Genomic DNA, 14998 nt, shown 5'->3' on the forward strand with positions numbered 1-14998 from the left:
TATGGACAATCCACTGAAATAAGAGATAAACCTCACTCCCAACTCCTGAATGTGAACTAGAATTATACTATGCTTAATGTTATCAAAAGCTGCTAATAGCTCTACCAAGATCAAGAGACTCCCCACATCTAGCTCTCATGAAGGTCATCTACCAGAGGAGATAATGCATTTGTCCCATTAATGAACAACTGAAAAGGATCTAGATATTTTCATATGTTTAAGGAGAGCCTATTTTTCATTTCACCTTAGAGTACGTTCAATTTTAATAATGCATATTTTCTTCCTGTCAGATCCCTAAAAGTGATACTGCCATTCAAGTGGAGGAAAGGGGAGACTTGGATTCGATTTACTAGCATGGCCTGTGTCATCAGATATTTTACAACCTATATCCTGGGGCCAAGGAAGCCTGAGATTCCCTTTACCTGCAGGAATTTTTATGATAGCCATGTGGGTTGTCTCACTTTAAAGGGTAGTGGTAGGAATGCATGTTGGTTCGGGTTCTCAAAGGAAATAGTATAAAGAAAACATCTTCACACTTGTGTATTGGCTGAAATCTGCATTCTGACTTAAAGGGAGGGGTCCCTACTACTTTAATCCTACTGCTTTGCCTAAGGGCATTCAGATTGTGCTTTAGCTGGATGGTTTTCACTTCTGCTTAATAAAAGAATCCTTTTGAACAACTACGTTTCAAGAGTTCGTACTTTCTTAGGATGGAAGGAGAGGTGATCCTTACAGAAAGCACAATCTGCAAAATGGTCAACCCAGAGAAGCAATCTTCGCTCTCCTTGGAAGGAGAGGCGATCCTTACACTTCCATATTCTGAAGCATTTCTAGTAAGATTAAGATCAGGTTTCACATATCTCTATTAGCTGTATGGTTTATAAAGTAACCTATATGTGAATCCAGCTAACTATAGGTTATTCAACAAACCAAAGTAAGAATCTTATTTTACAATGAGACATGAGCCCAGCTACTATAAGCATATGAGCCATACAAAGGAGAATAGCTGATCCAATCCAGCTCCTCAGAAGTAGTTTATAATAGCTTTACTAGGAAATAGGGAAGAAATTACCTCAGTGTTATTTATTGTTATTCACTGTAAGTCAGACATCTCTGGTACAAAGTATAATTATAAGAATGGGAACATACAATTACAATGTAGATGTTTTCTAAATCCTTAATCATTGATGTGATATTCTAAAAATGAAGCAGGTCACAGTAGAGGTGGTCATGACGGTAATGGAGCCTGCCCATCATGGTCATAAAATGGGTCAGTCATATGACCAACAAGATTTACCAATTTTTTTGCAGCAGTCATTAAGCAAACCAATGGTTCACTAGGGGCACAGTTTTGTTGAAAACTGGAAGTAAATGCCAGGCTTTGGTAATTGTAAAATGCAATCACATGACCACAAAATGTTGCAAATGGCTATAAATGCAGTCAGGGAGAGGGGTTGCAACCATCCGTAACTTCAAATCTGGGTCCAAAGTAGCCCGATAGGTCCATCCTCACTTCCAATAGTCATTAAGCAACTTGTCACTAATCAGGGTCTACCTGTATATAGGTAAAGGTAAAGGTTCCCCTTGCACATACGTGCTAGTCATTCCCGACTCTCATCTCCATTTCTAAGCGGAAGAGCCAGTGCTATCTGATGACAATTCTGTGGCATTGTGGCTGGCATGATTAAATGCCGAAGGCACACGGAACGCTGTTACGTTTCTCACCAAGTTGGTCCCTATTTTTCTATTTGCATTGTTATGTGCTTTTGAACTGATAGGTTGGCTAGTTAAGAGGATGTGGTGGCTCAGTGGCTAAGATGCTGAGCTTGTTGATCAGAAAGATTGGCAGTTTGGCGGTTCGCATCCCTAGCACCGCATAATGAAGTGAGCTCCCATTACTTGCCCCAGCTTCTGCCAACCTAGCAGTTCGAAAGCAGGTAAAAAATGCAAGTAGAAAAATAGAGACTACCTTTGGTGGGAAATTAACAGCGTTCTGTGCGCCTTTGGCGTTTAGTCATGCCAGCCGCATGACCATGGAGACATCTTCAGACAGCGCTGGCTCTTCGGCTTTGAAACGGAGATGAGCACCGCCACCTAGAGTCGGGAACGACTAGCACATATGTGCAAGGGGAACCTTTATCTTTACCTGTATATATTTTACTACAAGTTCTCTTCAGCTGTTATATAATGGACAGCTACACAGCATAGTTTGTGGATATCACATGAACTGTAGTAAGAACACATACTGTTTTCTGCCGATATTCTTGGTTGAGTTTATGCTGTAGTTCTTGAATTTCTTGAGACAGCTCCTTGAACTCTACTTCTTGGTCTGCAGGAACAATACTGAGTATATAGAAATAGTGCTCAGTTTAGAGAAAAATGAATTTGACATATAAATTTAACATACAGAAGGTACATATTGTTTCACTTATTTAAAAAGCTGCTTATTTTTGAGGAAGCTACTTGGCAATCTTACATTCTGCAATAATATATTTAATGTAAAATTTTAGATATGTACATAAAACATCCTTCAATAGATATTTGCTTAGACAATTTCAATTTAATACATAACATTAAAAAATCTTAATGTGGAGAGGATGAAATTTAAAGATCTTGCATGAAAATAGCAGGGGAGGTTAACCAATATGATAGGCACAAAGAAACACATTGCCCCTTATCAACCCAAGCCACACCTAGGCAGGGAACTCAATAGTTATTTGCACCTAAAATGGTGACTGTAGCTCCAGAAACTTGGCCCAAGAAAAACACAATCTCATTCCTTTTTTAACTGAAATCAAATCCCTGTAATTTTGAGGCTGTATTACAGAAACTGAACCAATTTGGTTCCAATAAGTCATTGTGAGAATGTGTCCTTCCAAAAACATTTCAACCATGCTTTCCATTGGGACCCCCCCATCCCACCCCCGGCCCCTCTCTCTCTCATATACACACAAATAAGGAGCTCTTCTTTTTTCCCTATCCACTAAGAGGTATGAGCAGAACAGCAGAGGTACGCGTAATGGAAAAACCAGAGAAGAAATCTTACTTTCTCTTATTTAAGAAATAAATTTGAGAAAACATAGAAATAAATCACAGTTTCCTTCCTTTAACCATGTCCCAACCCATCCTGTCATGGAGATAACCACCACCCATTGCCACAGCAGCCTATCGCTGCCTCAGCACGCCCCATTTTTGGCCTCCACGTGCCCCATTTTTGGCCTGTTCCAGGTGGCAGGGATAGGCAGCAGCGACAATCCCCGCCAACTGGAACGGACGAAAAATGGGGCATGCAGAGGCTGAAAATGTGAAGCGCAGATAGGCGGCAGCAGTGATGGGTGGCGAGTGGCGATCCCCGCAGCCTGGAACAGCTGATAGGCGGTATTCTGGGAGGCAGATCCAACCGCCAATCAGCTGCTTGTGCTAAATCAGGCTGTGTTGAAGCTGATCAAGCAGTTTGCTGCAAGGAGGCAAATTGCTGGGAGGCAGAGGCTGAAAGGTTGGGGCCAGCAGGTAGGCGGGGCTTCAGCAATATTAGTTGTATAAGACACACAGACATTTCCACACACTTTTTTTGGGGTGGGAGCGCATCTTATACACCGAAAAATACAGTACTTCAAAAGAACTCATTAGCAGCACCTATTTTTCAACAGTCTTAAGGACTGAACATCCAGTCAATTTACAACACTCCCTGTAACATGCTATGGCAAATCTTTGATTCAAATGCCATTAACAACAGAATCCATGTGAAAAGCATGTAAGCAGAATTCAGACATGCATTCTTCAAAATATTACAAATTCTATACCAGATATAAAGTACTTCAGTCTTATGAACTAATTCTTAATAATTTTAATACTTATTCAGTAGTTATCTTACTCCATCTTTTCCAGCTTCAGTGTTGCATCCTGGATTGCCACCTGAAGTTGTTGCTCTTTCTCCATTGCTGTTTTCTTTGAAAAAGAACTTATATTACATGCAATTCAACATATAGAAAAATTGCAACTGACTATAAAAAGTGAAATTATACTGGTCAGAGTATACCCTTATTTAATACATTTATGCCTATTTACTGCCTACAAATCAGGCTATAAAAGCTCCAGGTTTTGTCTCAGTTTGAACTGACAATATTGGCTAGAGATACATGAAAGCAAGATATATGTCTCCATGATTAATTAAACTAGAGGGGAATGGGAAAGAAATGTCACTTTCTCAATAGTAGCAGATCACATCTCAAAAATCTTTTCTTGTTCTTCAGCAGGTCAGAATATTAGCAGTTGAATGTTCTTTAAACCTGAGGATAGGTGGACTTTCAGCAAAGTGATTCAACTTTTAAAGAATATTTGTGGCACAGGATTGAAATGAGGGGTCCTTGTTCTTTGAGCTTGGTTGTTTTCTTGCAGACATTTTTTTATCCAAACTAGGTAACATCATCTGTGCCAGCAGGGAGTGGGTTTGCTCTCATTTTATATTCTAGTGGCTTGCCCTGTCAGTATTGTTGGGAGTGGTCTTGGTGATTCTTTTCTTGGGCTGTTTACTGTTAGCTTGTTTGGCAGTTCCTGGAGTTGGGGTATTGCTTATTTCTTGATTGTTAGTCTAATGTTAATCTTGGTGATCTTTACTCCTCTAGGTGTTGATTCCTGGTGATGAGATGTTTTGGTCTTTTTGTTTCCTTTTTCTCATTGATTATCTCTTTTGAATGGTATATGGATAATTCCTCTAAAAAGTGGATCATTGCTTGCATACCTGACGCCTAGATAATTAATCAACAAGTGGTTATTCTAGTTATCCAATTTTTCAGTCTTAAGAAAAAACATAACTGTGGTATTACAGGCAAGATGAGACAGCAGCAGTTTTGCAATGTAACTTTTACTGCTGAGAGAAAAAGGAATGGATCCAGATTTTACTTGGCCTTTTTTCTTGCAGATTTATGTATCCTTTCATCAAAAAGCTACATAAGGCTCTTTTACTCTCTTATTTGTCTGGAAGGTTGAAGAACAAATAAAACGATAGCTCAAGATCATCAAATAAGTTTAATATTATTTAGAATTTGACAAATTCTAAAGTTTGGCTTTTTGTTGAACTGGCTGAATTTGTAAAAAGGCCAACTAGTATACATTGATTCTTTTTAAAAAAATATTATTGAAGTTTTTAGTTAACATAATAAAAATAAATAGAAATTTCACTAGAAGGAAAAAGTAATTTCATGGGCATTTTAGACAGTGGTAGCTAAGCTGTTTACTAAAGTGGTACAAAAAAAACATAACGAGTAACAGATTAACAGCTAGAAAGATAAAAATGTGAAATTAACTACACAAAAGATGCAAGAAGCTAAAGAACCTTTCCGTAATACACTACACTCAATTTGTCAGAATTATCATTTCTGAAGATCTAACAAGGAAAAAAAGTAAAAATTAATCTTACATGTACATTCTGGATTTCCAAGTAGACTTCACGCCGTGAATCACAGAAGTATAGAAAATTAAAAATACCACTCAAAAACCGAGCTGTCCTGTTTGCTTCTACCAAAAAAAAAAAAAAAAAAAAAAAAAAAATTAAAGACACCTATGGTTTAATAATTTTTTCAAAGAATTATAAAATTTAAACTCCTATCTCTTTGAGAACAAACCAACCAGGAAGAGATGACATATGGCATCTAAGGAATCCCTGAAAATGTTGAGTGTTTATTGAACTGTAAACAGAAATGCACCTTAAATGACTTCAGATGAGTTTTATTGGGAGCTGATTACATCTAAATGTAAGTCTTGTGTATATGAACAAAGGGAAGTACTGCATAATGCTGACACTCTTCTTTGGTATTCATAATGAAACATATAATTGAACTTGCAACCTTTACATTTAAAAATCCAATTCAGATTTCCATTTTTATATTTAATTTAGTACCTTAATACTTTTTAAAGAGGAAGATGGCTTGAATGGCTCTTATACAATTAAGAATCTAATTCATTATCAAACAACTGCAAAATCTCATTCTATTTATTTTGGAATTCATTTCTAAAAACAATAGTTCCCAGCTCTGAAATTGAACATGAGTGAGGCTAGGATTCTGAAAGTTTTATACAAATTTAATATTTGTTCTGATATTTTATACAAATTAGAAGCAGTTTGTCAACTCTTTCACAGTGACTAGCAATCCAATATATATCAGCAGTAACAAAAATCAAATGAACTGCTCTCAAATGTGGAAGTAAATGCTTTATTACATGAGTAAAACTGAGCACAGCTGTCATTAATTTAAAGATACAGCCTGCAAAGCTTTTCCATAGCCATATATGATTTGATTAGGGGAAATGAGGTCAGAAATTTACAGCTTTGATTTTAGATACTGATTAGACTTGAAATCATTCAAATTCCCATGTTGCATTCATTCATTATTAAACCATTACAATTTCTAAAAATGAGAAGCTCTTTCTTTCATACCATTATTAAATATGATTGAGAAATCAGACAACATAGATATAAGCAAATTGCAAGAACTTGGATTGGTTTCCAACTAGATTATGTAAAACTGTTTCCTTATCAATATACCCTTATACTAGATCCAATTCAAGAACGGCATCTACAAATTCTGTAGATTCTGGACAGTTAGAATAATGGAAATAGGGTGTTGGTCCTACCTGATACACCTGTTTTCGGTAGGGGACGAGGTACTCCAGGCATGGGTATCACTCTTGTCTTCTAGCTCTACAGACTGAGGTTAAATTGAAGAGACATCCTCTCCTGACACTCCCAGTTTCAACGAAGTCCTCATGGGGCTTTCAAATGCATCACGTGTAACAACACCCAAAGGAATCCCGGACCAGACCCACTTAGGGCAGGGCTGGAGTATCTCATCCCCTACCGAAAACGGGTGTATCAGATAGGACTAACGCCCTATCTTCTGGATAGGGGACTCGATACTCCAGGCATGGGACATACCAAAGCTGGCTGTCCAGATAGAGGGTATCTATCTGGTCCTGTTCACTGGTCGTCCTCAGAACATGATGAAGGACCCGTCTGCCAAAGGCGGCCTCTGCCAAGGTGAAGGAGTCTAGCCAATAGTGCCGGATAAATGGTGAAGGTGATGCCCAAGTAGCCGCTCTACAGATCTCTTCCACTGAAGCCTGCATCGCCTAGGCTGCCATTGTAGCAGCACTCCGGGTAGAGTGCGCTGTAATTGCCCCTGGCCTCGATAAGTTCCGAGTGTCATAAGCTCTGGTGATGGTCACCCAGAGCCACCTGCCGATCGTTGATGCTGATACCTCTACCCATTGTTGTCAGTGAAAACGACACAAAGAGTGCCTCCGTTTTACAGAAGGCCCTCATCCTCTTAATATAGATCCGCAAGGCTCTCCGGACATCCAGGGAGTGCCATTCCCTTTCTCTGGGGCAATACGGGTTGGGGCAGAGGTTCAGTAAGATCAACTCCTGGGCCTGGTGAAACCAGGAGTTGATCTTGAGTACAAAAGCAGGGTCCAGCCACAACACTGCTCGATCCGTGCGAAACATACATAAATCCACCCTCACGGAGAGCGCAGCCAGCTCCGATATTTTCTTGGCCGATGTTATGGCCACTAGAAAAATCACTTTGTATGTGAGAAAGGTTAGGTGGTTAGTCCTGAGCGGCTCGAAAGGAGCCTTGGTAAGCGCCTGCAACACTTTAGTGAGATCCCAAGTGGGGTAACGGTGAACTACAATAGGTTTTAAATTAGTGGCTCCCCACAGAAATCTCCTCACCTCCGGGCACCATATCACCGGCTCCTGCGCCCCACATGACAGGACAGAAGCCAAAGTTGCTACTTGCCTGCGAAGAGTAGCCGGGGCCAATCCTCTGTCCAGTCCGTCTTGAAGAAAATCTAACAGCTGTGGGACCAACACCTTAGTGGCCTCAATGGTCCGGTTGGTACACCACTGACTAAATCTATGCCAAGTGGCATTATAAATTTGCGCCGTGGATGGCCTCTTGGCTGCCTGAATTGTCTGTATGACCCCTGCCAAAAGTTCCACTCCGTCAGAAGTCTCTGCTCAACCGCTACATGGTCAGATGTAACCATTCTGGGTCAGGATGGTAGATGGGCCCCTGGCTGAGAGATTCTGTCAGGCGGAATTCTCCATAGGTCGGTGATCAATAGACCAGATCCGCGAACCATGGGCATCTGGGCCAATGAGGGGCTATCAGGATCAATCCGCCTTCTCTTGTAGAATCTGACTGATCACCTGTGGTATCAACGCCATAGATAGAAATGTGTATAGTAGTCCTTGGGACCAAGGGCAATGAAGGGCATTGACTCCCTCCAACCCCTGTGCTGGAAACCGGGAGAAGAATCGAGGCAGTTGGCTGTTTGCCGGAGATACAAAAAGGTCCATGATCGGATGATCGAAGCAAGCCCCGATCTCCTTGAACAATGCCGGCTGCAGGCGCCACTCAGTATGGTCTATGGTGGCCCTGATCGCCAATCTACCTGCACATTGTCTGAGCCCGAAATGTGCTCCGCCTTGATGGATACTAGGTTCTTCTCCACCCAGCGACAGAGGAGCCTCGCTTCTTCCATCAGTAGTCTGGAGTGTGTGCTGCCCTGTCTATTCACATGTGCCTTGGCAGCAACGTTGTCGGTAAGAAGCACATAGTGGCCCGCCAAATACGTCTTGAATGTCCTGAGAGCCAATCAAGCTGCCCTCAATTCTAACAACTGATGCTCTGTCATGACTCTGTCCTTGACCATGTAACTTGGGCCACTAGGTATTGACAATGGGCCCCTCAGCCCTCCAGACTGGCGTCCGTGATGACTATCTGACAGTCCTGGACCTTGAAATAGCATCCCTTTGTCAAGCGGTTGGAAACCCACCAGAGGAGGGATGTTAATACCGCTGCCAGAACCTGAATTCTGGCTGGAGACGTGCTCCGGCCCAACCTCTGAAATGGTAGTAGGAACCACTGCAGAGGGCGTGCGTGTAACCTTGCCCATGGAACTATGTTTATGAAGAAATAATCTTGCCTAGTAAGGTTGCCAGTAAGGCAAGTGGCACCACCTTGGTCGAGCGGACCTGTGTTACCAAACTCCTGATGCTCTCTAGCCTCTGTGGTGACAGAAATACCTGACAGCTCATTGTATCTATTATCGCCCCTAGATGTAACAGGCGATTCATCTGTGTGAGATGGCTCTTCCGCACATTGATGGAGAAGCCATGGGCCTGCAGACAACGCACTGTGATGCTTAAGTCTCTTTCTGACTCTGCATGAGACATCGACTGGACCAGAATGTTATCCAGGTAACTCTGTACCCGGACTGGTCTGGACCTGAACGAGGCCCCCAATGCTGCTAGACATTTTGTAAATACTCTGGGCACTGATGCTAACCCGAATGGTAATGCTCGGTACTGGAGATGTTTGCCGCTGTAGCAAAATCTCAGGTACTGCCTGTGACCCTGGATTGTGACATGTAAGTACGCCTCTGTGAGGTCGATGGAGGTCAAGAAGTCTCCCCTCTGGACATTCTCTAAGATTGATTGAAGAGAATGCATCTTGAACCTCTGATACCTCAGGTATTTGTTGAGCTCCTTCAAATTGAGAATCGGTCGCGACCCTCCCGAGGTCTTCTTGATTACAAATAACATGGAATAATACCTGTGTGCCTGCTGTTCGTCTGGGACGGTGTCCACTGCTTTTATTTCCAGCAAATGCTGAATGGCAGTCTCCATGATCCTTCTTTTGGCCGCTTCCCTTGATACAGGACAACGGATAAAATTCTATGGAGAATTCTATGGAGAGACCGGATGTTATGGTCTCACTGACCCACGTGTCTGTAGTTGTCTGCTCCCGCTGGCCCGCAAAAAGACCTAGTCGGCCACCAATGGGAGCTGTGTCCCTGGAGTCAGTGATGGCAGCGAAAGGAGCAATTGCTCCCCCCGTGAAATGGCCGCTTGTATTGGGAGTGTGGTCTGGCCCTGTCTGCGAACCCTTGTCCTGTTTGGTAGTACTGTCCTGTCTGGTAGTACTGTCCCTGGCCAAATCCCCTCTGTGACCGTTGAAAGCCTGACACCCCCCCCCATAGGGACAAAAACAAGGTCTCCAAAAAAGGTGTCGAGGAACGGTTATCAATTCTCCGTAAGAGAGTCGGCAAAACTTTTCTGTTGTCCCTGGCCTCTATCAAAATTGGATTCAAGGACATGCCAAACAATCTAGATCCCTTGAAAGGGGCAGACACCAGTCTCCATTTCCGCTTGGTGTTTGCCTGCCAGTGCTTGAGCCAACATAAGCGCCTGGTCATAACTGTGGAGGCAATGGCCCTTGCCCCAAACTTTGCTGAATTTAACGTGGCATCTGCTGTGAATTCAGCCACTGCCACTACTTTATTAAAATCCTGATGTGTTCTAACATCAGTGGCCCTTTCCTGCATTTGCTTTAGCCAAAGCAAGGATGCCCTTGTAAAGAATGATGTGGTTGTAGCTGCTTTAATCCCCCAGGCAGCAGCCTGGTGGGCTTTACAAAGTGCTAACTCTATCTTTCTTTCATCCGGTTTCAACACTTCCTCTGCCTCTCCTAGCGCCACTGATGGGGATGCTAAGGCAATCACCGGTTCATCCAGCTCCGGGACTTGAAGGAGGTTGGTGAGATCAGGTGTCATGTTGTAAAACTTCCTGTCATAAGAGGGAAAATATGGACATGTCCCTGGATAATTCCACTGTCTTTGGATCATATCCAAAAATAATTGGGGTGCCAGAATAGCCTCCGTCTCTGTGGTAGGTTTGGAAAAAAGCAACTCCGCAGGATCCTGTTCTACCAGTGCCCCTTCTGGTGAGGTGTTTGTGCTCAACATTGTTGAGTTCTTCGCCTTGAAGAGCAGGGCCTTGAACAAGTGAGGCCTGAATAACCCCTTGAAGATGGGTTGGTCAGGTATCAGGCCTTCCTCCTCTGACAATTCTTGTTCTAACTGTCCCTCTTCAATAGATAGGGAGTCATTGGTCCCTGAAGCAAGAACTTTGCGGGGACACTGGCACCCTTGGTTCCAAAAATTGATGGAATTTGCCTGTAATCGGGGCCTCTGCCCTGCCCAATGAATGCCTGTTGTGGCGGATGCCAGTCTCAAAGCCTCGTTGCATCGCCTCTGAGATCCATTTCTGTAACACTGACAGCATCAGCAGCTCAACTCTGCTGCCACCATCAGCATGAAAGAGTCCACTGTAGAAGGTCTAATCCCCCTGCTAGACTCTCCTCCCAGAGGTAATGGTGACAATGACATCGAAGGCCTGAAATCAGTAGAAGGACCTGGTTCAGCCAACAGCTCTAATGTTCACAGTCTCCATCTGTTGGGCAGGGTCAGATATTCCTCTAGTTTCTATTGTCCTCTGAGGACTAATATGTTTGGTTTCTCCGTTGCCTTAAGCCCCTTCTCTACTTGTTTCTCTAGGGCTTTCTGCAGCCATTTTTGGGCTCTCTCCTGGGCTTTAGAGGGCTTCTTGATGGCTACTGCCTTTTTGCTCCCCGTCCTAGACTTACATGATGTCTTAAGCTGCGCCTAGCTGCCCTGTGGTGGTAAGAGCCCTCACCCATCTCCATGGGTTCATCAAATGAAGCCTCAGACACCATGTTAATTTCAGTCAAGTCTCAGCCCAAAATTACAATCTCCAGATAATCACCTGAAATGTCTGGTTATCTCACCAATCCAACGAAGCTGCAAAGACTATGGTTCCACACAATGTCCTCTTGTGCTCACGGTAACCGGAATGACAGGCCGAAGAATGCTCCCTGCACTTATTGCAGGCAGATGCGATGTTGGCTTTGAAGAAAGGCACACAGGCTGCAGCCGCAGTGATCCAGCCCCGGGTCTGGTCAAAAATACCAAGTCTGGCCAGTCAAATTCGCCCGATACCCAAGCTACTCACTAAGGGCCAGCATAAAAGAATTTAAAAGCCTTAAGAGCGGTTTCGGGCCACTGACCCTTCACGCTCCGCTCTAAAATGGTGCGCAATGTTCAGGAGGCAACCTCCTATGGAGCCAATAGTAGCGCAGCTGTTCCTTCTTTTCACCTCACAGGCCTAAGCGGGATCGGACCAATGGCCCATCAGGCTGCCTTCCGAGGACTTCGACCTTCCTCAGGGCTGCAAACCAAGCCCCACTGTCAGCTGGTTACTCTGGAGGTCTCTGTGAATCGGCTCTAAGGAGCTCCAAAATGGCCACCACAGCTGTCGCCTCCTCCAACACTTCTTCGCACCCAATTTCTCAGCGGTAAAAGGCCTATGGCACTCAAGCTGCTCCACCCTTGCCACAAGGATCATGGCAGCCTTAAAATGGCAAACTACTATCAGGAGCCCCAAATTTAGCCAGGCAGCCACCGTGCAGCAAGACGCCAAAATGTGGATTAAATCTACAGTGGGCTCAAGTCTCCGCTTCCCACGCTGTCCAGCTGCTTCCAAAATGAAGGCGGGCTGCCCAAAATGGCGGCCGCTGCTCAGCAGCTCCAAACTCACCACAGTCAGGTTACCACGGCTCCCAAGCGCAAAGAAAGAAAAAACAAAAATTACAGCAGGCTCGAGCCTCGGGCTCTTCACGCTGTCCAGCCAAATATCAGCAATGTAGCTGACCAATTTCCTCCAAGTAATCCAATCTCTAACAGAGAGAAACTCCCAAGCAGTCTGAATGAGCTCAAGACTGAGTTGAAACTGGGAGCATCAGGAGAGGGCGTCCCTTCAGTTTAAACTCAGTCGGTAGAGCTAGAAGACAAGAGTGATATCCATGCCTGGATTATTGAGTCCCCTATCTGGAAAACAACTAGTTAAAAAGTTTTTTTCACACAAATTTAGATTCATATTCCAGTCTGTTCTGGCTGGAGTTACAGTCCCCTGAAAAAACAAGTCTGCAGATTTCCTTGCTCTTGACTGGCATTACTAGGTGGCAGCTGTGATGAAGAGTAGAGTTGCAGATAGTGCCACAATAACTTATGCTTGGGCCATGGTCATATTCCCTCTAGACTACTGCAACGTATTAGGTCAGGCATATCAAACACAATACCCACAAGCCAAATCTGGCCCGCGGGACCATCCTGGAAAATGTAAGGGGCCGGCCTTCATCGCTTCAGCCCGGTCTACCCAGTGCAAAGAGGAAACATCATGCCAGCGTGACTTTGGCCGATTCTACCCAATGCGAACAGAAAACATAGGGCCAGCATGGCTTCGGCCCGGTTTACCCAATGCAAAGAGGAAACATCAGACCAGCATGGCTTTGGCCCAGTCTACCCAATGCAAAGAGGAAATATCAGGCTAGTGTGGCTTTGGCCGATTCTACCCAATGCAAAGAGAAAACATCGGGCCAGCGTTGCTTCAGCCCGGTCTACCCAATGCGAAGAGGTATCATGCCAGCAGTTTGGGGAGTGGTATCAAGCTGGCCACGCCCACCCAGTTGGCCACATCCAGTAAGTGGCATCAAGCTGGCCACACCCACCCAGTCGGCCACGCCTGCCCAGCCCCTCAAAGTCAACCACAGCCCTGATGCGGTCCTCAATGAAATTGAGTTTGACACTCCTGTGTTAGGTAAAGAACTACATTTTGAAAAGTGTCCAGAAGCTGCAACTGATGCAAAATATAGGAGTTAGGTTGCAATTTGGTAGAGATGTCTGAGAAAATATGTGGTTTAGGTTGAAATATATGTTCCTAAATTTACTTCCTGGGAACAATTTAAAACATTGTTTCTTTCATAGATTCCAAATCTGTTCAGACATTAAGATATAAAAAAGAAATTCTGGTGGTTTTTGTTTTTCTGCAGGCTACAGAATGTATTTCCTTCCAATCTAAATTATGAAAATTGATAAAGATATCTATTTTATTTTTCTATATTTATTTATTTGTATACTGCCTTTATTATGCTTACAAACAACTCAAAGCAACGAACATACATAATACTTCTTTCACCTCATATTTTCCCCAACCCTGTGAGGTAGGTTGGGCTAAGAGAAAGTGACTGGTCTAAAGTCATCCAAGCTGGCTTTTATGGCTAAGGCAGAACTGAACTCAAGATCTCCTTCTTTCTAGCCTGGTGCCTTAACTACTATATCTCCCTGTAATGATCAGTAATTTTATTATTAATATTTCAGTATACATGCTTCACTTTTTTATGTGAAACAACATGTTCATTTGAATTGAAAAATATCCTACAAATAAATTCCCTATCATAAAGTTTATGAAGTCATATGGGTCAGTATTTCTTCTTAATTATTTCAAAGATTAAATGGGTAGAACTGAAGGAGAAAATACAAATGTAGTAAAATAAAATAAATTTGGAACTATTTCTTCTTACTGAAGCATAACTACTTCTTCCACATAATTGGCGTTCCTATTATAGGAGAAGGTACAGTCCTGTAAGTCAGACAGATCATGCAGTCATGCCTGCAGTTTGGCAGCGTGCTAACCTGATAAATTTCCATATGATTATACTAACCATTATTCTTGAGAAAATACTGAAATGTAAACTTAATTATAAAAAAGATAAAATAAAATCTAGTGAACCAATTTAGGGAAATAAAAATATATGACCATTTGAGCTATGAAGCATATACAATCCGGAGAAAAAAATTAATGCTTACTTGGATGTATAATGTCTGCAATCTGGAAGTCATTGACACGACAGATGGGGAAAAATCGCTCCCTGTCAAAGTTTTTACATATTCTTTAATTAGATTACTTATAATATTTACTTCACCAGTATAATTCATAATGTAATTGTTTCTTTGGTATTATATTACATAGGAAGGTAATAAAGGAAACAACTATAACCTGAGTCTTAAATGTTACAGAATAGTGCTGCAGGGGAAACTATTGTGTTTCTCCGAAAATAAGACTTGGTCTTATATATATATATATTTTTTTGCCACAAAAAAGGCACTAGGTCTTATTTTCAGAGAATGTCTTCCACTGACGCAGCGGCGACACTGACAGCCCCACCTAAGGAGCCAGCTGCTGGCCCACTTGTTCTGCGGCTGCTTGTTGCCACTTGCGCGCATCGCCCCCGGC

General features: G+C 42.9%; 2 protein-coding genes across 6 annotated transcripts in view; both read right to left on the reverse strand.

The window, feature by feature from the left end:
* The window catches only part of NUF2 (NUF2 component of NDC80 kinetochore complex), a 65383-nt gene that overhangs the window by 41083 nt on the left and 9302 nt on the right, over positions 1-14998 (reverse strand). For all 5 annotated transcript variants that reach the window (XM_087891150.1, XM_060690176.2, XM_060690175.2 and 2 more), the window contains exons 5-8: positions 14572-14633; positions 5420-5517; positions 3875-3948; positions 2247-2343 (exon numbers count right to left, since the gene is read on the reverse strand). In XM_087891150.1, coding sequence (XP_087747276.1) covers positions 2247-2343; positions 3875-3948; positions 5420-5517; positions 14572-14633 — 331 coding nt within the window. The remainder of the gene's footprint in view (positions 1-2246; positions 2344-3874; positions 3949-5419; positions 5518-14571; positions 14634-14998) is intronic.
* LOC148114755 (uncharacterized) lies at positions 7604-11582 on the reverse strand. The gene is made up of 2 exons (XM_087888835.1): positions 11493-11582; positions 7604-11121 (listed from the first exon to the last, which is right to left on the reverse strand). The coding sequence occupies exons 1-2, from the start codon at positions 11580-11582 to the stop codon at positions 9868-9870; spliced, it is 1344 nt and encodes a 447-aa protein (XP_087744961.1). The 3' UTR covers positions 7604-9867.

This window comes from Pantherophis guttatus, chromosome 3 (genome assembly GCF_059756535.1).
Source record: "Pantherophis guttatus breed Tessera chromosome 3, ASM5975653v1, whole genome shotgun sequence".
Classification (NCBI taxonomy): domain Eukaryota; kingdom Metazoa; phylum Chordata; class Lepidosauria; order Squamata; family Colubridae; genus Pantherophis; species Pantherophis guttatus.